This window comes from Spinacia oleracea, chromosome 6 (assembly GCF_020520425.1).
Source record: "Spinacia oleracea cultivar Varoflay chromosome 6, BTI_SOV_V1, whole genome shotgun sequence".
In the NCBI taxonomy this organism is placed as follows: Eukaryota; Viridiplantae; Streptophyta; class Magnoliopsida; order Caryophyllales; family Amaranthaceae; genus Spinacia; species Spinacia oleracea.
In genome coordinates, this window is record NC_079492.1 from 143,386,563 (window position 1) to 143,412,328 (window position 25,766).

At 34.7% G+C, this 25,766-nt stretch overlaps 4 protein-coding genes across 4 annotated transcripts; 1 reads left to right on the forward strand and 3 right to left on the reverse strand.

The window, feature by feature from the left end:
• Positions 1 to 495: 495 nt before the first annotated feature.
• LOC110802113 (transcription factor MYB3R-2) lies at positions 496 to 5,109 on the reverse strand. Its single transcript, XM_022007540.2, has 9 exons — positions 4,959 to 5,109; positions 4,424 to 4,554; positions 4,106 to 4,160; positions 3,856 to 3,913; positions 3,488 to 3,582; positions 3,248 to 3,351; positions 2,468 to 2,596; positions 1,394 to 2,358; positions 496 to 888 (listed from the first exon to the last, which is right to left on the reverse strand). Exons 2-8 carry the CDS (start codon positions 4,552 to 4,554, stop codon positions 1,407 to 1,409), a joined length of 1,524 nt encoding a protein of 507 aa, XP_021863232.1. The 5' UTR covers positions 4,959 to 5,109; the 3' UTR covers positions 496 to 888; positions 1,394 to 1,406.
• Positions 5,110 to 7,787: 2,678 nt separating this feature from the next.
• On the forward strand, positions 7,788 to 8,600 carry LOC110802122 (protein P21). Its single transcript, XM_022007551.2, has one exon. The coding sequence runs from the start codon at positions 7,841 to 7,843 to the stop codon at positions 8,519 to 8,521; it is 681 nt and encodes a 226-aa protein (XP_021863243.1). The 5' UTR covers positions 7,788 to 7,840; the 3' UTR covers positions 8,522 to 8,600.
• Positions 8,601 to 12,210: 3,610 nt separating this feature from the next.
• On the reverse strand, positions 12,211 to 13,136 carry LOC110802090 (osmotin-like protein OSML13). The gene has a single exon (XM_022007508.2). The coding sequence runs from the start codon at positions 13,085 to 13,087 to the stop codon at positions 12,419 to 12,421; it is 669 nt and encodes a 222-aa protein (XP_021863200.1). The 5' UTR covers positions 13,088 to 13,136; the 3' UTR covers positions 12,211 to 12,418.
• A 5,422-nt stretch (positions 13,137 to 18,558) lies between these two features.
• On the reverse strand, positions 18,559 to 19,474 carry LOC110802089 (pathogenesis-related protein R major form-like). The gene has a single exon (XM_022007507.2). The coding sequence runs from the start codon at positions 19,438 to 19,440 to the stop codon at positions 18,772 to 18,774; it is 669 nt and encodes a 222-aa protein (XP_021863199.1). The 5' UTR covers positions 19,441 to 19,474; the 3' UTR covers positions 18,559 to 18,771.
• Positions 19,475 to 25,766: the final 6,292 nt, after the last annotated feature.

Consider the following 25,766-nt stretch of genomic DNA (forward strand, 5'->3'; position numbering starts at 1 on the left):
GAAATAATTCCTAAAACTACACTACGCTTTCTCCATTGTGTGACGAAACTGCAGAACCAATTATATGGTTTAGTTAAACCACACTTTTGCTTAACCTTACTTCTAATCCTAATAATAATAATAATGTATAAGAAAAGAACAAATTGTCTGTCATAATTGTTAAAAAAAAAAAATGTTAGGCCTTAATCTAAGCATCAAAGAATAATAAAACCAAAAATCATGCCAATTTAGTATAAAACTACTGTGTTGTTTTACTGGGGTTCTGAAAGTATATGTGGAAAGACTGATAATAATTAGATGATACATTTCTGGATAATCAAGAACATGTGTTGTTGTACCAATATATGTATTATTAATAATAAGTAGATGAAGATGATACATTTATGGATAATCAAGAATTGTGTTGTTGGAGTGTTGGATCAATGTATTTATGTATAGCGTATCAAAGTGTGAAAGAGGAAGTATGTCCTAAAAATAGCAGAAGATATCAGAGAATAAGAGATCTCATTTTTCAACACTTTATTTCACTAGAGAACCAAACAAGTTACATGAACATCCAATTGCCAAGCACATTAATTGGCTAAGTATGCTTTAAAACACTAATGGAAAACCAAAAGGAAGCTTCGCTACACCCTTGATTATCAATTTATCATCATCACTTCCAACTTCTTTCTTCCCGTACAACCAAATTTTATTGGAAAGTACTCTGTAATATGTACTCTTATATGAATGATTCCAAAACTTGTTAACCAACGAACTGAAAGCTTTGGAAAAGATCAAAATTTGAAACATGCCATTCTCTTCACCTTTGCAGGTCGAATCTTACTCTTTATTTCTCGTATAAGTTGCTAGCCTCCTTAATAGCCGCAGAAAGAACAGTTTCGTAGCCTGCAAATACAACGGTGTACATTGTTAATATGCAAAAAAAAAAAAAGAAAAAAAAAAAGAAAGCAACGAATGAAGTTTAAGTAAAGCAAGTCTGTCTGAAGCAATGTCCTCAAGCAGGAAATGCAATACACAAGAGTTAATTTAACGAGCTTTTAACAATGTCATTAGTTCATTTACAAGAATATCATGTTATCAGCAACACTGAATCACATCAAAGTTCCACTGACACTATTGTGCAACCAGACAAATCTCACAAAACTAGCCACCAGACAAATTATAGGCAGGCAGAAGTTCAATCCCAAGATAATACTATGTATGGTAACTAAGGATGAATTAGATTGCCCCCCCCTCCAGAAAGCTGTCATACACCTAAGTGAATGTGATTATGGACGTAGAATTTCATAGTATAAAATCAGGCTTCAGACGAACAAAGAACCAAAAATAGTAATATTCAGTTAAGATAACATGTCATTTTGGGGCAAACAGATTAGAAGTTAGAAGTTACCAAAGGGCCGGTTTCAAGATATTGACATCGTCTTCAAGCTAACACCATCATCCAAAGTTGCAACAGAGGTACCACATTTCAGTCCAACAAGATCAGCTTCCTCGTCAAATGAAAGTTCAAGGCATCGCTCAACAGATTTATGAGCAGCTAAAGTCTCAGCCTTCCCGACATCTTTCCTTCCCATTCCTTTCCTGATAGAATTGCTTGAACTTTTCCTTCTTATAATAGAAGGCACGTTAAAGCTCATTGCAGAGTTCCTCAATATAGATTCTGGACTGCCACCACTTGTAGTAGGAGTTCTTACATGACTTGGCGGTGTAGAAAAATACAATGGACTATTAGTTTTAAAATCGTTGTTCTCTACATAATCGACTCCATATACCTGACCAGATTTTGAAATTCTTAATTGAGGAGGCTCATAGCACAGGTTGCTGTAACTTCTTATATCTGCAGAATCTGTAGATGTACCATTAACTTTGTTTTTCTTATTCCCCTGAGTATCCTCCTCCCTGAAACCAGACATTGCTAAACTCAGGAAGGACTTGTCTAAATCAACAGGAACACCACCATTGCGAGGCCTTTTGGGAGAATCAACTGATAACATAGTTACAGGTATAGCCTTATACTTTGTCATTGTCGAAAGATTCAAACAGGTACCCGTAGTAGCTGTACCAAGAGTGGCATCATTTTCACCAAACAACATCCTGGTTGACCGATAAGCTTTTCCAGTAGTATTTCCAAGGGCTAATTCGGTAGAGCAAGTTTCAATACCATAGAGTGAGGCTGTGCCACTTTCTTCATAGAAACTTGCAGCTGCTTGGACTCTGAAGAGATCTAACTTTCTCTCAAAACAGTTCATTTCAAATGTAGCCTTTTTTACACTTTGGGTATAACTATGAAGCGATGCTGCATCCAACTTCTTTTTTAAAGAGCTATTCCAGTGGTTTTTTATGGCATTGTCTGTCCTGCATGATCCCGATACTAAGAAGTCAAAAACATATTTATAGCGGAAATTTGACTACTACAGAACACTTTGCGGAAATTTGCAAAGAATGCCAGTTTTTATTCAAATACCTTCCTGGAAGATATTTTGCTAACTCTGCCCACTTATTTCCATATATCTGATGATAATAGGTGAGAAGTGATTCTTCCTCCTTTGTCCATGCATCTTTCTTTATTGAAGGGTCAAGATGGTTGTGCCACCTGCATGAGTACCAAAATTTAGATGAAAACTAACAATGGCAATAAAATAATCAATTGCCTTATTTTCTTATTTATTTTTCCTGGATTGACTTTTTTTGTCTCACAAAAAAATTCCAAACAGGAAGAACAAAAATAGCCAGAGGGGATATCTCGAAGAGAACAGAACTAGAGAAACAAAGACAACATACAGAGACAATAGCTACTGGAATTACTTGCATTTTGAATGGAATAAGAAAGAATATTTCATGCCTTTCATATCAGCAAATGCATGGATTTCCATGTACAAGTTAACCTTTACCAAAAGTGTCATAAACACAATTTTCTTCCTATAACAACATTTAGCATTTGCAGTGAGAGTCATTAAGCAGCCCAATCTGTTTCCTTTTTTGACCACCCAAACATTTTATCCCAAACAAGCTATTTCAAAATGCACAAAGACTTCAATAAACAGGAATTTGACATCTAGCTAACGTCTATAGCTGACTACCTATACTAATACTTCGTAGAACTTGCAGAAGGCATTGACACTTGACACTTGACAGGAAATCATCAAATTTCAGCATATCCTTCCACGGAAAATTAATACACTTTTTTATTATCAGGATCAGGGACATAATGCATGAGCCAAGAAAGCCTTATAAGTCTTGTTACCTCTCCCGACATTGCTTCCCTATTCGACCAGGCAAACACTTTGCAATGACAGACCAGCTCCTGCAACCATTTTTCTGAACCATCTCAGTTATGCAATCATCCTCCTGAAAGAGATGATATTAGTGAATCAAGCACATTATAAACAGGCATCACCACATCATCAACATCAACCAGAACAATATCTAGCCACAGTAACAAAAAAAAGTTCCACAGAGAAAGGGATAAAATTGTTAAACTCACCTCCTTTGTCCAGGGTCCTTTAACCAGTTCAGGATTAAGAACTTTTTGCCACCGATGTAGGCATTGCACATCTGTCCTTCCCGAAAAATGCTCAGCTGTGGGGAAAAAAATTACAAAAAATCAGCTTCTCAACATGCACAAGAATTCCATAGTTCAAATTCACCCCATTACAGATTTACTTCACATATTTTACTTAATCAGGCATTTGTTCTTTTCACAATTGATTAGAGAAGTTCAATCTGGATTGCGACCAAGCCTTATAAATTTCAGCACAACAAAATGGCGAATACAATAAGTTCAATTTAGACCAAATCCTTAAAAAAAAAGTAGTAAAAATAACAAATGAAACTAAAAAGTTTTGCACTTACCTATTCTTTTCCAGTTCTTAGCATTGTATTTCTTTACAGCAGCTGTGAGAAGATCGTCCTGTTTTCAAGATCAGCAAGCCAATATAAGGTAAAACACATTGGTTTGAATCTAATCATAATTTACACCATTGCACATCTGAACAAACACATAACAATTCCGTAAAAGGAAAAACTACAAGACTACAAGCTAGTGTAAAATCTAAAGCAATATAATCAAAACAAAGTGGAGAATCAAACAACTATCACTCACCTCTTCCTCTGTCCACCCGCCCTTAGTTGAACGTCTTGTCGGACCACTTGTCCTCCTAATCAACAAAAACACAACTCAATACTCAACAACAACATTGGGTTAACTTCTTCCTATCATTTGTATGGTCATTTCAATACTAATTAACAGAAATAAAATGTGTATACCCAAGTTACACACATAAATCAAACTCTTATGCGAACGCCCAACACACACAAAATACAAAGACAAAGAATATCATTATCGGATATGGAAAATGTAGAATAAGTAAATCAACTAGAATACGAATATCTTAAATTTTGATAAAAGAAGAATACACACCCGTGCAAAGGATTAGATCTCGGGGTAGCATTATCGCAACTGCTATTCGATATTGACGAACTCGAAGCAATTGTAACACCATCAGGAGACCTTAAGTTCCACTCCTCATCCTCATTCTTCACCTCAATCATCTTCACAATCCCCAAAACAATTATTATCACTACTACTTCGTATTATTAATCAAAATCATACAAAAGTAACAAAATTCGCAGTCAAAACCCAAAAATCAGCACAAAATCGGAAGAACGCGACGAACTTATACATAATTCGAATTAATATGCTTCACTGAAATCGCCATAAACACAAACTCTGTTTCTTCAGCAGTAATCAATGAAAAATTCAATCGAATTACAGTAAATGCAAATTAAAAAAGCAACGTTTAGATTGAATTTAATAACTCAAACCTCATTAAATATAAAGTTCCTCGAAAACCGACAGAAATTTCATCCGTTACCAGTGGACAAAATTATGAAAATTTCCATAAATATGCTAAAAAATATTCCAGAAATCTCAGTCAAATTTGGAAGGAACTAACCTCAAAATTCTGAGAATCTTTAACCGCTAAAAGAAGATCAAATTAGGGGGAAAAAATTGATTCTTTTGGATATTTTTTGGAATTAGGGTTTTAGTTTTGAAGTAGCGGGAAAATATACGAGGTAGAGAAAGAGGAGAGAGAAAGAGAAAGAGTAACGGGAAGTGGTAAAATGAGGAAGTTCAATTTAGTTGTCCTTATAAATGCTTTGCCTTCTTTTTAAATTATTTTTTAAATTATTCTTTAACATACGGAACTACGGAAGTCTTTGTTCTCTAGAAGAAGCTTACGTTAGAAGTTACTGCCCCATATTAACTATTTTTTGTAACGTATAGTCGTACAGTAAATGTGTCCACTCAAATTATCAATGTGGCATTGTGGCGGTGCTTTTTTACCTCTTTCAGGGAGAGTTTGGCAATGTGGGATCATGCTCGATTTTTATGATAGAGGCATCATTTAATTCATTTTGATTTTTTTTGTACTTGGTATAAATTAAGTGAAATTTGAAAGAATTGAAATAAGTGTTAAATATGCATTAACCAAAATTAGAGTTGTTCATCGAATCATCGGTCCATACTCGAACTGTGTTTAGGACTAAAATTTTGATAACCTAAGATATGGAGACGGAATCGGACCAGTTGTCACAGTTTAAGGATTAAGGAGGACCAAACCTTATTTCTAAATTTTGATAACAAAACCAAGTTCGGTGTCAATGTATAAAGGAGGACCAAACCTATTTCAAAGCATAAAAGATTAAAAGGAACCACGTTATGTCACCTTATTAAGTTCAGCATAATACGGTGAAGATAACAAGTTACTCGACATAGTATTTATATGTTTACGCAAAGTAGACTTTGTCAAATAGCAGGTTAGGCCGAGTTCGGGTTAGGGTGTACCAAGAATTGTCATCCCAACACGTTGTCCCAGGTCAATTGTTTGCCCAAAATCCGCTAAAAAAACGGCAATTTTTTTACCATTTTTAGGTCAGGCCAATTTTATAGTTGAAAATATGTGATGTGGCCCTTCAAAAACCGCCCAAAATTTTTAAATCTGTGGGCCCAAAAACTGGGCTAAAATTTTCTGCCTAAAGCCTGTCATTTTTCAGGCTGGCCTATCTTTAATCAGGTGTAATACGGAGTATTATTAAAAACCAATTTTCCAATAAGATCATGCATGATTTACCCAATTTTCTAATTAGATTTTGGATGATAGGGATTTACAACAATGCATGGACCTATTCAGCCATTGGCCCATTGGACCATCCGTTCCGAATTACGGAGTACATGCAACTATGCAACACTTTCTTTGTATAACCATACTATCACTCCCTCCATAAGTTCTCATTAGCCTATAAAAAATAATATAGTCATATACTCATGTTGGGTCTTTTTAAATTCGTTTCAATGTATATTTTCGGAATATCAACTTCTTATAATTTACGCATATATAAATAATTAGAGGTATTTACGTTTTAAGTCGTGTCTTGGAGACCTGGAAAGTCAAATGGGGCAATCTTTTAGGTACAGAGGGAGTATATGCTATTTGAATATTGCTTTTATTGCAAGTTTCCATAAAAGGCGACCCACTATTTTTGCAACATTTCCATAAAAGACGACCCACTATTTTTATTGCAAATTCGTCAAAATACTTTTATACGAAATATGTTTAATTTTGTGAAAAATGACTTATTATTTTTTTTCGCTCTGACAACTTCTTACCTTAAAAATAAATACCTCGTATTTCTTTGCGAGAAACAATCTTAGTTCACTTTCAGGAGTTGACCGACCCTTTAAGACATTTTATCATTATAACCAACGTCCAACGAGGCCATAATCTAATATAAAAAATTAAAAGTATGTGTACGATAAGTCACAAGTTTGAATCAATCAACCACTTCGGTTCACATTAATTCAGTCCAAAACATATTAGAGATTAACTGTATGAATAATGAAGATCGGTAAAAGTCCAGTCAATACTGCTTGCCAGGCACTTCAAGTCAAAATAAGTATGCTGAAATCATTCATTTGTGACTCCACAAACAGACGTTCGGGAGAATCAGCTTTCAAGGTGTCCTTTTCGATAAATGTCATGTTTAAACTTTGCTCTTCAGTTAGGGGAATTGATAAATCCAAGGAAAATTTTGCTTCTTCCAAGGAAATCCACATTTTTTTAAAGGTGATTTCCTTGGAAGAAGTGAAATTCTTCCTTGGATTTATCATTTCCCTTCAGTTAGTGTTTATACTAATTAAGTATTACGGAGTAAATATTTATTTAATTAGTTAATAAAAAGTTTTCTAAAATAGCAGCTATTATAAGGTAGTTAGTCCATCACCGTATAAGTTTACACTTGAGCTGTTGGGGATCAAGTGCTCGGCCTTGTGACTTCCCCACAAGGGAGAAATGAGCTGGCCCATGAAATATCACACGTGACTGAATTAAAAAGGGACCTCATACGTGTGGGGTAGTATTAAAGCCAGCATTCACAAATAACACATGCGACTGTCGCATATAGATAAAAGATGACAGATTTAATCACTTAATAAGGCTAATGAGCTACTCCCGTTATTGCCATATATTTTTAAGGTGAAACCTCTTTCAATTTTCTTAAAATGACTATCTGTCTCTTGATGACGGGAGTGGTTTAGACTTTTTTTTTTTTTTTTGGTGAAAATGAGTTACTTGATTACTTAAATATTAGAGTGCACATACATAATAAGTATAGTTGTATTTAACAAACAGGTTCACCTACTAGGCAATTTAGTAATTAGGTCTCCACTATATATCAAAAACATTTGTGACTTTTCTTCCCCTCTTTTGCCTATTTATAAACCAAAACAATCTCAAATCTTAAACACCCAATCCAAACACTTTACTCTTCCACCAAAATGAGTACCTTAAAAGCCCTCTCCATTTTCAGCCTCCTCCTAGTCTTCACCTCCCTAATCGCCACCCTCACCCATGCAGCCACCTTTACAGTAACAAACAGATGCAGTTACACAATTTGGGCCGGCGCTGTACCCGGTGGTGGAAAACAACTGAACTCCGGTGACACATGGGTTGTCACCGCTAACCCGGGCCAAACCGGTGGCCGCATTTGGCCCCGTACCGGGTGTACACAAACCGGGCCTGACGGGCTCAGGTGCATCACAGGTGACTGTGGTGGGAAAATCCAGTGTACAAGTTATGGGCAACCACCTAACACTTTAGCTGAATACGGCTTAAGACAGTTCAACAACTTAGACTTCTATGATATCTCATTAGTTGATGGGTTTAATGTCCCTATGAGTTTCTTACCCGTGAGCGGGTGCGGTAGAGGTCCGTCTTGTACGGTGGATCTTATCGGTCAGTGCCCGAATCAGCTTAAGGCTGCGGGCGGGTGTAACAACCCGTGTACCGTATTTAAAACGGATAATTACTGTTGTAATTCCGGGAGTTGTGGCCCGACTGATTTTTCTAGGTATTTTAAGGGTAAATGTCCAGATGCTTATAGTTATCCTAAGGATGATGCAAGTAGTACTTTTACTTGTCCTTCTGGTACTAATTATAGGGTTACATTTTGTCCTTGATTTTAAATTTAAGGGCTACCTATGTTATCAATAAATGGAAATTTATCCTAATGTAATAGTATAATCTTTTTTAAAGTGAGTAATTCGCAAGGATTATATTTCTTAATTATATAATTGATTGAGTATCATACGTACTGCTACCGCCTATTTGGTAGGCGGCAATAATTAAATGGTGTTGAGCGAGTTGTAAGTGGAATTATTTGGTCATGTAAAATTGTAAGAAAGCCCATATATTTATACCGTTTTTTAACAGAAGGTAAAAAGCACATAATACGTACCTATGTCTATGAGAAAGATAATTCAAGCGAAGATCAAATCTGATTTTCTTCATTAATATCCGTATTGGTGGAAATGAAAATTTATGGAGAAAACTCTAACTTCATTTTCAAAAGCAATAATAATAATAATATCTCAATACAAATAAAATGTCTCATCATTGAAGATATGGCACATATTTTTTGTCATAGACTCACATAATGATATGATACATACCTCGTTGAATTTATACTCGTTCGAATTGTCGCGTTATGGCGCGACGTCCCCTTCTAGTGTCAACTGTCAAGCTCATACTCCGTATATTTTTCTTTTAGCGCGGGCATATTAATTACGAAGTATTACGATAAATCAAACCAATTTTCGTTAAGTAGTCATACTTTGGGGAAACTAATGACGTAGGAAGAAATGTTGCTCGATTCGACAAAAAAGTAAATTGTTGAAAACTGCTGAAATGATTTCTACTAGTCGGGCCTTCGATGTCTGAATGCTTAAAGGAATATATTTTTGGAAAGGAAACAAGTCGATGAGTGCAACTCATGGCTCCAAGTTCATTAAAGGATCGAAAACAACATTGTAAGAATTTTCGAGTTTCTTTTTATTTAATTTTCATATTAGGATTTTGTGTTAACTATTTGAACATTTTTGAGTCGTCATTAGAAATCTACTATTCTTTTGTTAATAATATTATGAGATTTTATCTCTTTTCGATAGATTTCGGAGTTTTGACAAATTTATCGTTGTAAATCAGTTTGCTCTAGGATTAGCATTCGCTTTTCTTTTGATAATTCCGACTGCGCCAACTAACCAATACAAACAACCAAGGTCTCGTTATATGTTTAAGCTTATTGATTTTGTTGGATGTACTTTTAATTCTTTAATTTAATCATCATTTTTGGTTAAGCTTATTAATTTTGTTGGGTGTACTTTCAATCAGGGGCGGTTCTTCCTTATAGAGGGGGTGGGTCTGGGCCCCTGGCCGAATCATTTTGGTTTCGGCCTCCTAAATTTTGAATATAATCGTGTCTATTCTATATTACATTGCTTAATTTTTTTTTACAGCCCTTAAAAAAGGTTTAAGATCCGCCAATGCTTTCAATTCTTTAATTTAATCATCATTTTTTGTTTACACTCCTATTTTACATTAGCACAGGGGCTCTAAAATAGTAAAATATGTTAAAGACACTAACGGCAATAGTATTGTACCGCAATTCTTCACCAATTCTTAAATGGACTTGGTTCACACTAATTTATTGTGGACCATGCCTAAATTTTTTAACAACTTGTACTTAATTTATTTTGACATGTATATTAGGATTATTATAAAAAAAAATATCAAATTTGTGTCATTGGTACATGTTATGTATGAATAATGCGATTTTAAGTCACTATTCACTTTTAAAAATATAGGGTTTAAAAAAAAAAGGTCATTATATCAAACAAATTTGTGATGTAATTTATTATAGGCATTATATGAACGATAAACGTCACTATATATATAAAAAATGTGTATAGAAAATTATTAATTTTGGGTCTACAACTTTACAGTTCACACTAATATTATTATGTAACAGGTGTACACATAAATAATCTCAATTCTCAATTTGAGTAATGTGTCACGCTGTCGCGTATGACCTATGGACCATGACACAATGGTGGTAAGAGATAACGTCATCATACATATAGACGAGATATCATAGTATTAGCTACGTTGAAATTTCAAAACCTCAATCATGTGATTCATATCAAATTGCTGAATTGACGATGCATTAATTATTTAGAATATGGCATATTCCATTACGAAAATATCTTATACATTGAACATGTACATGGGTTTGCAATCCATTTTTATTTGTATTTTTTTATAGTATCCTTGAATAATGGATACGAGAAAGATTTCATCCCCAATTATGCATCGTTATGGATTACATGATCACTAGTACGAGTACTTAATAACGTAGAACGTCGGTACATGAATTACATAGTTATTAATGTATTCACATATATCGCTGGATATTTTCGTGTGTAAGTCTTAGCCCAGTGGTAAAGGTTTGACCTCGTAACCCCTTCAGGTCATGACTCTTTGGAGGTGAAAATTTCTCTTATGATCTCCCCGGGCCACTTTCAATGAGTCTGGCCTGTAAAGTTGTCTGAAAATATATGTGTCAGGTACCAGTTCTGCAGTTTATTAGGATCTTTTTTACCTTATAAAAAAACTAGATATTTCGTATGATTTGGATGGATTTTTAGATAAAATATGTACTTGTTATATTGAAGAGTCCTTCAATTTGGAGCCTACTAAGTAATCACACAACAAATTCAAGTCAATAATGCGGGCCGGCCTCTTCAAGTCTTGGCAACTGTATTAAGTCATTGGTCGAGTACCATATATTTCAAGATTTTCAACAACATACGTGTAATAGATAAGAGGGCAAATTGGTGTGACAAAAGTCACAAAAGATATATAGTAACATAATGTCTAATTAACTTGTTTAATATAATGTACAACGATGACGTATTAATTACTACGTAATATACTATGTTAGCTCAAAATAGTTACCAAGTACATACAAAGTCTTTACAATTACGTATGTATTGTAAGAGTACGTATCAATTAATTATATGTGTATTGCAATTTATTTTAGGCAGGAATGAAGCTGGAAAATGGATGGAACCTCGCATGAGATAACCCGATCCGGGTTAGCAGTGAGCCGGTGACCGATACCCTTTAAAGTGAAGGTCGCGAGGCCGAGTAAGGGTTCCCAACTCCAATCTCGAAGTGGTAATGTACAATTAGACAAAACAAAACTTAGTGTATATTTTTTATTGAGCAACCGGTTGATCTTTAGAGCTAACTCGGATTTGAGGGGAGTTCTGGGCGGATAGATTCCAGTCCCCTCCCAATTACTGTTACGGGGGATCGAACACGGGTTTTTCCTACCAAGTTCAGCCACAATCATCACTGTTCACCAACAAAAAATTGGTAAAACATAGTGTATATAAGTGTGATACGGTTCAATCTTAAAATCAAGAATGGCCACGTATAAGTTTTACGGAGTTCCATCTTTAAACCAATCGGTGGAGTAACTCACTAATTTTATATGTTAGCCTATCTATATTTTTTCTTTAATGTGAGATAACTAATTTAATACGAGTAGTAATCACATATAGATTATACTCTTAACAGCACGCGTTACTCGTAGACATAGAGTTATAAAGAGGTGTACTGGATCAAAAATTAAGAAAAAACAGTATCGATTAAATCTTGCCTTGTCACCTTCTCGCTAACTGTCGTTATTTTGAGAAATTGAATAGTCAAACTAATCCATCACCCAATTCATCCAATACAAAATTAATTAATTAACTACTCCGTATATATGGAGTAACAAGCAATCAAGACTTGATCTAGTCCAACATTTTATTAAAAGAAAAAAAGAAAACTTTTATTATTATTATTAGCTTATCTGAAAACACAGAATGCTAGAGCTGAACAGATGAGAACTCTAGCTAGCTTATTGCACACATTATTAATCACGTACCATAAATCTGCAGTAAGGTTAATTAATTACCATGGACGTAATTAATCAACTTATAAGTTATAACACAATTAGTTACGTTAATCGATCATGGGCAGAAAGTGAGCCTATAATTAGTACCAGGAGGACAAGAAAAAGTACTGGATTGATCATCTTTGGGAAAACTATAAGCATCTGGACATCTTTGCTTAAAAAACTTAGAGTCACCATTAGCACCACATGAACCAATATTAGGCGTTGTACATGGACTGTTACACCCGCCCTTCGTCTTCCAGTTCTGCGGGCATTGTCCGTTAATATCGGCCGTGCAACGAATATCACGACACTTGTTATTTAAGGCACCGACATTGTTAAGGGGAGTGAAGGAGATAGGGATGTTGAACCCTTCGATTAGGGAGATGTCGATTGTGTCGGTCGGGTTATTGGGTTGGGATAGAGTGTATTCGAATAGTGTTTTGGGGATTGTACCCCAATTACCAGGGTCGCAATCGAGTTTCCCACAACCTCCGGTGTCGCAGTTTCCGTTACCGTTACCGTCGAAGTTGCAACCTGTTCGGCCCCAAATACGGGCCATTTTGGTGCCTGGAGCTGGGTTGACAACCCAGGTGTTGCCTCTGTTGAGTCGCTGTCCGCTGCCTGGATCGGCGGCGGCCCAGACGGTGTAGGGGCAGTTGTTGACTACTGTGATTGTGGTTGCATTGGTGAATGTGATGAAGGAAACTAGAAATGTAACGAGGGAAGCATATATAGGGCTCATTGTGGTTATGTGGTATGTAAGGTAGTTTTGGCTGTGTTGAAATGGTGAGATAATGAGGGAGTTTATATAGAGTTTTTGAGGCGGCTAATCTCATGATATTGATTGCGTGTTTGGTGCATTTGCACAATTATATTGTAGGAGTACGGTTTATGATCGATGATTTAGCATTGTGGAAACTAAGGCAAAGTGTTGAGAATAATAACACGGTTGGCACTAACATATACGGAGAAATTAAGATCGTTGTGCTACTTTAACTATTTACAAACTATCATATAAGGCGGTCTTACACAAAAGACCACATTAGTGTCATATAAGTTAATCACTGCAACTAATTAGTTAAATACTTAAACCAAATAGTTAAGCAATACAACTAATTAGTTAAGCACTAGAATTATTTAGTTAAGCAATTGAACAAATTAATTAAATAATGGAACCAATTAGTTAACCAATTAAAATGGTCTTTCCAATAAGGCGATCTTATACAAAAGTTGCTGTTAACTATTACCAATTGATTTTAGATGAAACGCATCACACTTGTATGTAATCAGATTCTTCTTTAAACATTGACTCGACTTGACTTTGTTACATCTGATTCCGTCAAACAATTTATTGGTCATTTTACATTTTACAACATCATCTTTCAATTTTTGTTACATGTAGTACTGGAGTATTATTCTTACCATAGTTACCTTTGTGAACAAGTTTTAAACAATTACCTTATAAATGAACACATACAAGCTAGATTATAAACAAATAAAAGTAAGTTGATCACAACAAATTATTATTCTCTTTTCGGAGAATGAGTCACAAGCCCACAAGCGTAATACAAATTATAAATGTGGAAAATATATGAATTCAAACATATATATACCTTTCGTATATATATCCTTACTCTTAACCTAGGTTGCACAGATACGAATATGGGAAAACGGAAATCAAAGGTTGATACCATAGGGAGATAAGCCCAGAAAGTAACGCGTTTTGCCTCGTCGTAGTGTGGCGTGTTCGACACGTTTTGGAAACAATTAGAGTCATATTTTTGTCGGTGCCCGTGCATTATAGTTCTTTACTACTAGGCCAATACATCATTGGTAATTGTACTAAGTATACAAGTCAAGCATATGGTTGTTCTATCTAGTCTTGTTTTATAATCAAGCCTATTTTTTTTTTTTTTTTATCAAACTCGTTCAATTCATTTACTTAAAGAACGAGCTTTTACTTATGAGTTTGGCAAAATTGTCAAAAAGTACCTTGTTTTTGCCTCAGTTTGTGAGCTAGTACCTTGTATTTTTAATTTTGTCAAATAGTACCTTGAATTAAAAAATTGTTTCAAAAATGGGACCTTACTCCAATATTCCGGGCAAAATTAACCTTTTCCGGCCAATTTTTCAATTTTCCCTCCAAACTATTGTGCGTGTGCAACAAACAAGCCGCAAACTCACGCGCCTTTTCTTTCCTCTTATAAGAACAACAATAACAACACCTAGACAACACTTTAAAATCTACAGCATTTTATTTTGGAGGGAAGCATCAGGTTTATTGGGGGGAAAACCAACTGAATTCAAGATCCAAAAGTATTATTTTCTATCTTTTATTCTTTTGGATTTCTTTTGCAATGAACTGAAATTGATTGCTTGTAATTGATTCCCATTACAGATGTCTTCCCATTCTCATTCATCTGAAAGATTCTCTCCTAAACCTGAAAGATTCCCCAATTTGTAAGAAGTACCAGTATTGATTCTCTCCTTTTGTCCAAGTACAAAGGACCACACTTTTTCCTTCTCTTTCAACCTCACTCTGTCAGTTTTTGGACCACATGAAAGGACGAAGATGACAGCAGCAATTGGAATCAATGACAGCAACCAGAAAGATGAAAGTGAAAAATGGTGTGGTTGAGTTTTAATGTTGACTGAAAATGGTGGTTGAGGATTCAGTGTTGGAGCAGAGAATGGAGTAAATGAGAATATGAAAGAGCGTTGGATGTTTGAATGAGTTTTGATGTTAAAAGCGTGTGTGCACGCGTTAATTTCTCTCCCAAAATGAGCCAGCAAACGGAATGGATGGCCGGAAAAGGTTAATTTTGCCCGGAATGTTGTAGTAAGGTCCCATTTTTAAAACAATTTTTTAATACAAAGTACTATTTGACAAAATTAAAATTACAAGGTACTAGCTCACAAATTGAGGCAAAAACAAGGTACTTTTTGACAATTTTGCCTATAAGTTTTGATCGAGCTTGTTAACGAAAGGTTTCAAATGCATAAATTGTTAACATCCTGTTTTTTCTATTTACAGTTTCATCTCTTAATTATTTTTTCGGATTTTTCATGAAATGCCCTTGAGGTTTGCCTTAATGCACCAAATACCCCTAAACTTTCCAGAATGCACTAAATACCCCCGAGGTTTAACATAAATACACAAAATGGCCAAAATAGCTATTTTCCGTTAACTCCGTTAAATTATCTGTTAACTTTAACTTTTAATTTATTTTATTTTTATTTTTTCTTTTTCCCTTTTGATTTTTCATTTTTTTCTCTCTCTCCCCTTCCATGACAGCTACCACCATGTTCCATTGCAACCCTTATCTTCCTCACCACCACCACACTCCGCCCTGCTAACCCCTTCTCTTCCTCACCACCACCCCACACCGTCACCGACACCAGCGCCTTCTCTTCCTCATCACCGACACCAGCCCTTCTCTTCCTCACCACCACCACACACCGCCCCGCTAACCCCTTCTCTTCCTCACCAGCTCCCCACACCGCCACCGACACTAGTGTGCTCGAGCGGACCAAAGGCACGCCCAGATCGTCGCGAGAAACAAAGCGACAGATCTGAGCCTCGATTTGGGTCTTGTTCAATCGATTTGGGTGTGTGAGAGAAGGAGAAAATGGGGTTTTAAGTGATGGGTTTGAAGAAGGGATTGGAGAGAAAGAAGGTGGTGAAGACAGAGAAAATTGGGGGTAATTGATTCACCACCTTCTTGTTCTATGTTTGGTTTTGTGTCAAAATTGATGTTCAACCTCTCTTCAAAATTGCGGAGGGGAAAAATCAATAAAACTGCTGCTATTGCTAGTATGATGATAATCATGATATTGCACCTATTTTTTACCCAGCTTCCTTAGATTTTAATTTTCCTTGAATGTTAATAATGGTCTAGGTCCCCTCATAATTCCCTTAATAGTTTTATGCTGTTTATCGATGTTTAATGGCAAAATCTGGAGGGCAGTTATGGCGGGGGCTAACATGCGGGATTGCGGTGCTTTACTCAATGGAGAGAAAGAAGGTGGTGAAGACAGAGCAGCAATGGAGAATTAGAGCAGCAATGGAGAATCCAAAAAATTTTGGGTAATTGATTTTTGATTTGTTAAGAGATTAATTAATTTAATTAAGGGTTAATTAATATAATTAAGGGTTAATTAATGTAATTAAGGGTTAATGTTAGAATAAGTAGAGAAAACGGTTTATTAAGGGCAAAAAGGTAAACATAAGCTAACGGGGACTTAACGTCCGTTAGCCTTGTGGGCATTTTGTGTATTTATACTAAACCTCAGGGGTATTTGGTGCATTTTGGAAAGTTTAGGGGTATTTGGTGCATTAATGCAAACCTCAGGGGCATTTCATGAAAAATCCGTTATTTTTTTAGCTTCACTTTGTACTTATGAATGAAATGGATCTATAGTTATCAAACAAGGACTAACAGCAAAACAAAAATTAATTATATTAATGACAAAGAACGTAGAAAAATTAGTGCTAAAAGAATTGTCAAAGATTTGTAAGATGTTACAATGTGTTCATGTGTCCATGTGGCCTAGTGAAGTGCTGCCAAAACATGATTGACCGGACTGCTTCAGTTTTTAGCGTACACTTCAATTCCTTAGCCGCCTCAATCTGTTGCTGACTTGCCCTTGTAACAGGGAAAATAATCCGTTAACAGCATCTTCAATGGTAAGTTAATTGTTAACTAAAATTTTAATCTAATTTATTTTCTAGTTACTTTATGTCCTAAATGAAAGCTAATTTACCAAACTAGCTAGCTTGCTACGGAGTATTAAATTAAGTTCACTTTTCAATTAATTATTTGGTTTAAACTTTATTTTAATTAAACTTGTATTCTAATTGGGCAGATTTAATTTGCTTAGCCAAACTAATTTATCAAATCACTCCAACTTTTACGTGAAAATAACAATTTACCCCTGAATATGAGATTTTTTTTCCCCGCTATTGACCGGTGGTGTATCAGTCCTCGTTGTCTCATATAGACGAGATAGTATTATCTACGTTGAAAATTTAAAAACCTCGATGATGTTATTTATCATTTAGAATATGGCATATTCTATTACGAAAATATCTTATACTACATGTGTACATGGATGATGGATTTGTAACCCAGGATTGCAATAATCAGCAGTTAATTGTTAAATTAGTTTGTCATGCCACATAAAATTTTAAAATAATTAATTTTCTAGCTAATTTGTATTTTAGTGGTAAGCTAATTTAGCAAAGTAGTTTGATATTTAATTGGGTCCATTTTTGCAATTAAGATTTAATTTTAAATATTACTTAAAATTCTATTGGACAATTTTTTTTCTTAAGAAAATTAGCTTGCCAAGCTAAGAGCAACTCTCCCCTCAAAAAAAAAAAAAAAAAAAGCTAAGAGCAACTCAAATAGACAATGATTTTAATCGGAGACTTGCTTGCAATTTATATAAATCTCAAGCTATTGGCTTGACCATTGGAGTTGAAATGGTAAATTAGTTTGGCCAATCAAATCAGCTTAATTTCCAAGCATAACAAAATGTGAAATAATATTAAATTAAATTACATTTAAAAACAAAAATCGCCCGATCACTAACTATCGCACATTTATTGATAAAAACCAATTAGTCACCCATCATCCATAAAAAAATCATGTATACATTTAGTTTAATATGTGCCCAATAATTTAGAGGGGGAAATGAGATTTTTTTTGTTATCCTATCTAGGTTGGACTTAGCTAAATAAAATCAAGTTCAATATTTTGTAATTGTTAAATTTTTTTGTATACATTCTTTTTCCTAAAATTTTCTTGGAACTATATTCAAAATTCATCTTTTTACTAGAAGTGATTTTGAATTTCTAACTCAGTTTCATATTTTGTGCAATAATGTAATCTATCGGAGTGGAAACGGAATATGTTAGCTAACACGACAATTATTTAGACCCCATATTACTCTTTAGCTGATGTTTTGCATAGGATGAGTGTTAGTTTGGAATTTATCAATTAATCTCATGTAAAAATTGATAAGAATTTTTCCGCCCATCACCTGACTAGAATAGTGTTGTTCGAAATCAAACAAGTTAGAGAGAATCACAATCCGTATGGGAGGTACTACGTATGTGTTAATGGACAATTTGTCACATTACTAAAAAAAAAATGGCACTAATTTTTGCCCAAAAAATAAAAACAAGTAAGGCTTGACCTAGTCGAAAGATTTGAAAAAAAGAACTTTTATTATTATAATTATTGTATGCTGATCTGAAAATACAGAACGATAGAGCTGAAACCATAAGAACTCTAGCTTATTTCACACATCGATCGATCATTATGTACTATAAATCTGTAACGTAAGTATTATATTATAATTCATGGTAATTATTAAGAAGTATAAAAACGAGATTAGTTTGTAATTAATACTCGTAATTGATCATGGGCAGAAAGTGAGCCTGTAATTAGTTCCAGAAGGGCAAGCAAAAGTACTGGATTGATCATCTTCAGGGAAACTGTAAGCATCTGGGCACCTTTCCTTGAAAAACTTGGAGTCACCATTAGCACCACATGAACCAATACCCGGTGTGGTACATGGGCTATTACACCCGCCCGTAGTCTTCCAGTTCTGTGGGCATTGCCCGTTTATATCGGCCGTACAACGTATGTCACGACACTTGTTATCTAAGGCACCAACATTGCTAAGAGGAGTGAAGGCGATAGGGACGTTGAACCCTTCAATAAGTGAGATGTCGATTGTGTCGGTCGGGTTATCGGGTTGGGCCAGAGCGTATTCGAATAGTGTCTTGGGGATTGTACCCCAATTACCCGGGTCACAATCGAGTTTCCCACACCCTCCGGTGTCACAGTTTCCGTTACCGTTGCCGTCGAAGTTGCAGCCCGTTCGGGCCCAAATACGGGCCATTTTGGTACCCGGAGCTGGGTTAACGTCCCAGGTGTTGCCCTGGTTGAGTTGCTGCCCGCTGCCTGGATCGGCCGCTGCCCAAACAGTGTAGGGGCAGTTGTTGACTACTGTGATTGTGGTTGCATGGGTGAAGGCTATGAAGGTTGCTAGAAATGTAACAAGGAAAGCAGATAGTGGACTCATTGTGGTAGTTTTGGGTGTTTGGAAATGGTGAGAGAATGAGGGAGTTTATATAGAGTTTTGGAGGCGGCTAATTTGATGATATTGGTCATTTGGTTGCGTGTTTTGGTGCATTTGCACAATTGATTTGTAAGAACATGTCAAAGGATTTAATTTGGGTCATTTGGCACATTGTTGACTTCATAGTACATTGTTTCTTAATTTCCAAGGAGTATATTTTGTTCTAATTGTATTGTATTTTTACTTATCAAAGGAAATGGAGTAAGAATATTTGTTCCCTAAACATCTTTCTACATTTATATATATATGCCAAGTAAATTAAATGTCAGATTGAATTATTACGTCTAATAACTCAAATAATCCCCCTATCCTAAATTAATTACTTGCCCCAGTTGAGATTGCAACGATCGACACTTTTGAAATCCTTGAAAACCAGTTGAGATTGCAACGATCGACACTTTTGAAATCCTTGAAAATTGATAACCTTGTTGAGACAACGATTGCATGCTTCACATATGACGTCATCAACATATTTAACACGACAGGCATATGCAACAACTCGACAATATATATTGTACCTATAAAAGAAGCATAATTTAAGCTTTTGACCATCTAGAATTCAATTATAGGTGATACCTCATTGTTACTCTTTGCCTTATGGGAAGGAAAGCATAGAAAGTTCGTAATCTTAATAACAAAGCTAAATAAACACATAGGTGAGGTTTTCTCCGATAATTCAACACCAACCAATAATATCATTAACATTAAAATAAAAAAAAGTTAGGAAGTTAATTTATTGGATACGAACTTATAGAGTAATTCTTTACCACAAAGTAAAGATTAAAAAAAAAGGAGAATTGACTTGAAGAAATGGCAAGCAATGCCGGTTTTTGCCTCACAATTGTCTGGTCAACCACATGGCTTCACTTCAATTAGCCACTTAGAGGCTTAGAGCAACTCCAATGGTGAATTACAAGGTAGTATGTGGCTAAATTTGACACATCAAATTTCTAGCTACAATTGGTCAACCACATGGCTTCAGTTTGATTGTTCTGATTAAGGCAGCGTCAAAAAAACGACCCAAATTAAATCCTTTGACATGTTTTTACAAATCAGAAAAATAAAAGCAAATTAAACACAAAGATAATTTATATAATATAAAATAGAATTAATTTAAAAGATATTAACCAAAACAACCAAATATTAAAACCAGAAAAAAAAAATATATATCAATAAAAAAGCAAGAAGAAGTTAACCAATAGAGTAATATGGGATCGAATATTCTGATTTAATTACATGAGATTTTACCAATTGAAACGATTTTAACAAGATCTCATATAAATATATTATATTTTATAAACTAATGAAAATTCTTGATCAAAATTCTAATATTTAACCCAAAAATTAAATTGGACAATATTTTAAGACGGAGGGAGTAATTATCAAACCATCTATGGACAGTATTAGGAAAACAGAAATTAGTGATATAAAAAAGTAGAAATTTCAGGCGATTAAGAAAATAATTGCATGTTATCAAAGAATCGTCAAATATTGAAAGCTGTCCGTGTGTCCACGTAGCATATGGAAGGGCTATTGATTTTTGAATGAATGCCAAAACTTGGTTGACTGGAAATGCTTGAGATTTTAACGTACACTTCAATTCCTTAGCCGCCTCTGTTGCCGGTGCAAGGACGGTGCAACAAATGAACCAAAGGGAATGATAATGAATTGGTAGTATGAGAATTTGGATTTTTGCACTATTTAAATATTAAATTAGATTTGCCTTTCATATTATATTATAGTAGTATAAAATTAATTATTGTTATGTAATATACTAATATGGAGTACTTCGTATTATATATCGCTTGATGTCACAATATATATTTACATAATATCAATTTAATTTAAACTTTTAGTGATGGATAATTAAGGATATTAGTGGTTAAAGGTTTGCATTAATTAACAAGTACGGAGTATACCGCTTACAAATTAATTACAATTATACATCTATTTAGAAACATAATGAGTAAATAATAGCAAGAGATTAAAAAGTTTAATTAGGTGATCATTTACCAAATTCTTTGACAAAATTCATTTTAGATATACTAGGTAAATTCGCATTTTGATGACTTTACTATGGTATTTGAAATGTAAAATAAGTATTGTCTACGCAGATGATCTTTGCTAGAAAGTGGAGTTAAATGTCGGAATACGATATAATTAACTTAACAAAATATTATTTTAATTTTTGCAACTTTTTTTTGATAAGGTGGTTCAATTTCTCACCAGTTATCATTTTTTATAAGGTGGTTTTAGACAAACTTTCCTACTTTAGACATAGAAGTACACCAATTTCAACCGGTAGATGGGATGATATGTAAATTATGTGATAGATCGAGTATTCTGATTCAATTACATAAGACTTATTAACTTCTTTTTTTTTGACAGAAAGATATATAGCGTTGACATTTCATTAGATCGAATCAATATTCGCCAAAATAAGTTGTTATATATACTTATGGATACAAATAATACAAATGTACTCAGAATCTTTACTAACTAGTATCTCACGTTGCCACCGAGTGATCGAGCATGCAATCGTATATATATGCATGTCTAACTATGCGAAGGAAGTATTTATTAAGAGTAATTATTACTCCATAATAAATTGATTTTCACAATTATGGGAGACGACGCAAATTGTTGTGTTGTCATTTTGGAGTAAACCGTCAAATAAAGAGCTTTTTTTTTATACAAAATACCTTATTTAAAAAACTTGGTGCATGCTGAGGCTATCTATCATTCTATCACTCTTACCCATGAAAATTTTCCATTCTTCAAAACTGTTTGAGTTATATGAGTACTCCCTGGCCCAATCCGTGGACTATGGACCATGGTGCACGTAGAGCATGGTGCACCAAAAGAACATATGTGTATAAACAATAGAACATGATACTACGGTAAAAGAACATGCGATATAATATTTCACTTTTTTGTTATAAAAATAATATATTATTTTACTATTTATTAAAAACCTAAATAAAAAAAATTACTCATGTTCTTTTCTCGTAACCAGATGTTCTTTCAATTATATACTAGTGTTCTTAAGGTGCACCATGCTCTATGTGCACCATGGTTCACCTTCTAAATTGCGTTCCCTGGCCTTATGTGTGAGTTGTGTGCGTAATTGTCTAATGCATGTAAATCTTTTTCTTTTTTTTTTCATTCTAATTATAATTTTCTGTTGAGTTGAATAACAAAAATTTGTATCTTCAACGACAACCTAATTACGACAGGTCAAAAATCCTGTCGCAAAAGCCTTTTGCGACGGGGCTAACAACAAAACAATGACGGGAATAACCGTCGCAAATGGCTTTTACAATGGGTTTACGACGGGATTTTCTATTAACGACGACCCCTTTTATGGCGGGTTCACGACAGGAAATCCCGTCGTTAATGAACGATTATTGGCCTTTTGCGACAGGATTTCCCGTCGTTAATAGTACAATTTCTTGTAGTGTTATGATAGTTTTTTTCCTTTACGTGAAATTTAAAATTTATTGTGTACGTATCACTATTTCAATAATTTTAAAGTTAAAGGAGCAAGAGAGATTTTGACATTTTATTTACACGGATACAAAACTACTCGAGGATTAACTTATAGAATAGTGATTTGTCATTGAGATTTTATGCCAGATATTTGATTTTCTTGAATTTGGCGTTATAATTAGTCTAATAATGTGGTAGTATAAAAATTATGTTTGCTTATATATATGAAAGGTTTCTCAAACTTTGATTGGATTTCAAAGCAAAACTATGATGAAATACTATATATAACTAGTTTGCGGTACGTTAATATAAAGTTAAATATAATGTTGCATAAAAATATAGGTGCAAAACGATGCTTGTAAAAGCTAAGTGAAGTTTGAGACGAAATCAGCTTGTAAAAGCTTTAAGCTTTGAAAACGTTTTCAAGGAAATTATGATATTTGTTGTTATGAACATTGAACAAGGTTGCCAAAAATGTTTTAGAGGATGTTTTAAAATGAATGGAATATGCCAATATGGGAAGTCTTTTAGGACAGAGCTAGGGAGTAGGGAATAGATAGTGAGTTCACAAATGCCACGTACGCCAGTGTTCCTTGTGCCTTCTTTAGTTTTTGTATGTAAGTATAAGCATAGCTTTGTTAGTTCTCGTTAGATTAGTCTTAACTAACTATATTTTCAAATACTGTTGGAGATTGCACTTCCTTGCTATAAGGAAAGTATGTTATATTTGTTAGTACTCCGTAGCTTGTATATATACATATAGCGCACTCTCCTTGTATTAATTACTTACTTACTTAGACCAATAATAAAATGCAAAACACATTTTATTTAGTTCTCTCTTCTTCTCCTAACACTGCTTGAAGCTTCCATCAATGGCTTTCCTACCTTTTCTTCATGATTTTCTTCCACCTTAGATCACAAATTCTATCATTGTATCAGAGCGGGAACGGTCCCTCTTCAATTCCGCATAAAATTTTGTTCAAATCAACTCATCATATTTTTCCCCAATTTTTTCTACTTCAAATTTTTCCTCAAATTGGGTCAAAATTCGACGAGTTAGGGATTTGATTCTCCCTAGTATCTTCTAAATTCACTAACAAATCCTCTCAAAATCTTGAATCAAACGATTCTTGAGTTTTCCCCCAAATTATAGGGTTTCTTGAAGATTTCGAGCAATTTCATGTTTGCAAGAATCTGGAAATTGGTGATAGATTCTTGATATGTTTCTGCATTTTTCGGTGTTTGATCGAAGTATTGACCAGTTTTTGATCGAAGGATCTCCCTCTCCTTTCTGTTGTTGACGACGAACGAATTAGGGCTCTTCGTCGATCTCGAAGCTCGTCAGTTTCTCAACTTCTCTTGTCAGTCGGCGTTGATCATACCGGCATTGTTCTTGTCAAGAAAACGGCAACGATTTGGTAATGATACCGTTCTTCTCTCTCATGCTGCAAAAAATTTGCAAGTTCAAATTCATATGTTTTGCTAGTCTGGGTAATCTATGCTTCAGTTGAGGTTTACCCAAATTTCTCTGGTTATGAGTTTTCGATTTTGGGTAATGGGTTAATTGCCTTGGTTTGTACAAATGTTGAGAGCCCTCAATTGCTGGAGGTTTATTTTTTGTACCCATTATCATTTTCTTAATTACCCATTTCAACCTTCTTCAAATAAACACTAAGAAAAGGAGAAATTTAAACCCAGAGATTCCACAAGAAAATGGCGAAATTGGTGATACCCAGATTCTTTGTTAGTGTTTTCCGGTGGTCATGGGTACTTAATCGGGTTTCAAAGGCGTACAAGCAATGAAGCACAACAGTTGAAATTCCACTGCAGATATGCAGGTCACAATCTTTTGCTCTGGTGTTTGTTGTGAGTTTGAAGCATTCTGGGGCTTATGACTTGGATTACCTTGAGATTGAAATTATTACTGAGTCTTCGCTGCCTATTGTTCTTTGAATTCTTGCACCTGATAATGGTAGAAAATTACAGATGGTACCAGCAAGAGGTGTTGTATCGGTGCTGAATTCCAACATTCAAAGGTTCTTTGGTTCATATTCTTGGAATCAATGGAGGACAAGCCACTGGACATTGTTCTTGAGATTTTCTGAATTAAATTACTACTGAATTCTGGTACAATTCTCTTGTTCTTAATCCTTGTTTGGTGTGGATTATTCTTCGGATATTGCAATGTGGTGTTAAAATTGTTTGATTGCAATTGATAAGTGTTTTGGTTGTTAATGTTGAGTTCGGTCTGTTTGAAATTGTTCGACATTTCCAATTGGAGTAATGGTTTAAGTGTTAGAGATTGCAATGGATGTTTTCTGGAGATTGCTTGGATGTTTTCTGGAGATTGGATAATGCGTGTTGTTTTGTTGGATGATGATGAAGGCTGGTTGCTCGTATGTTGATGTTACTGACTTGGTTGATAGTCACTTCGATTTTACTGAATGATGACTTGTTGAATTGGTGATTGAGGTGGGTTTTATTGATATGGAGAAGTGGAGATTGAGTATAGAACCTAAATCAGGTCTGTTTTGTTCTATTCTATGGCCCAACAGAGGTTGAGGTCCTCTTTGTTCTGAATTGTTTCTCTGTACCCCTTTTTGTTCTGAACCTAGATCAGTTAGATTGATTCTCTTTCTGATCATTTCTCTGAACCTATTTTCTCTGAATTGTTTCTCTGAAGTTGATTTGACCGTTTCTCTATTCAACTATATTGTTCTGAACTATGTCTCTGAACCCTTTGTTTTTCCTCTAAACTTTTGTTTTTCTCTAAACCTTTA

Bases quoted from the DNA above. Each gene is read 5' to 3' on its own strand.
- LOC110802113 (XM_022007540.2), bottom strand. From the start codon at position 4,554: ATGATTGAGGTGAAGAATGAGGATGAGGAGTGGAACTTAAGGTCTCCT. The intron at 3,914-4,105 runs GTGAGTGATAGT...TCTTGAAAACAG, and splicing joins GCGGGTGGACAGAGGAAGAG to GACGATCTTCTCACAGCTGC. The intron at 3,352-3,487 runs GTGAGTTTAACA...CATCTCTTTCAG, and splicing joins AAGGACCCTGGACAAAGGAG to GAGGATGATTGCATAACTGA.
- LOC110802089 (XM_022007507.2), bottom strand. From the start codon at position 19,440: ATGAGTCCACTATCTGCTTTCCTTGTTACATTTCTAGCAACCTTCATA.
- LOC110802090 (XM_022007508.2), bottom strand. From the start codon at position 13,087: ATGAGCCCTATATATGCTTCCCTCGTTACATTTCTAGTTTCCTTCATC.
- LOC110802122 (XM_022007551.2), top strand. From the start codon at position 7,841: ATGAGTACCTTAAAAGCCCTCTCCATTTTCAGCCTCCTCCTAGTCTTC.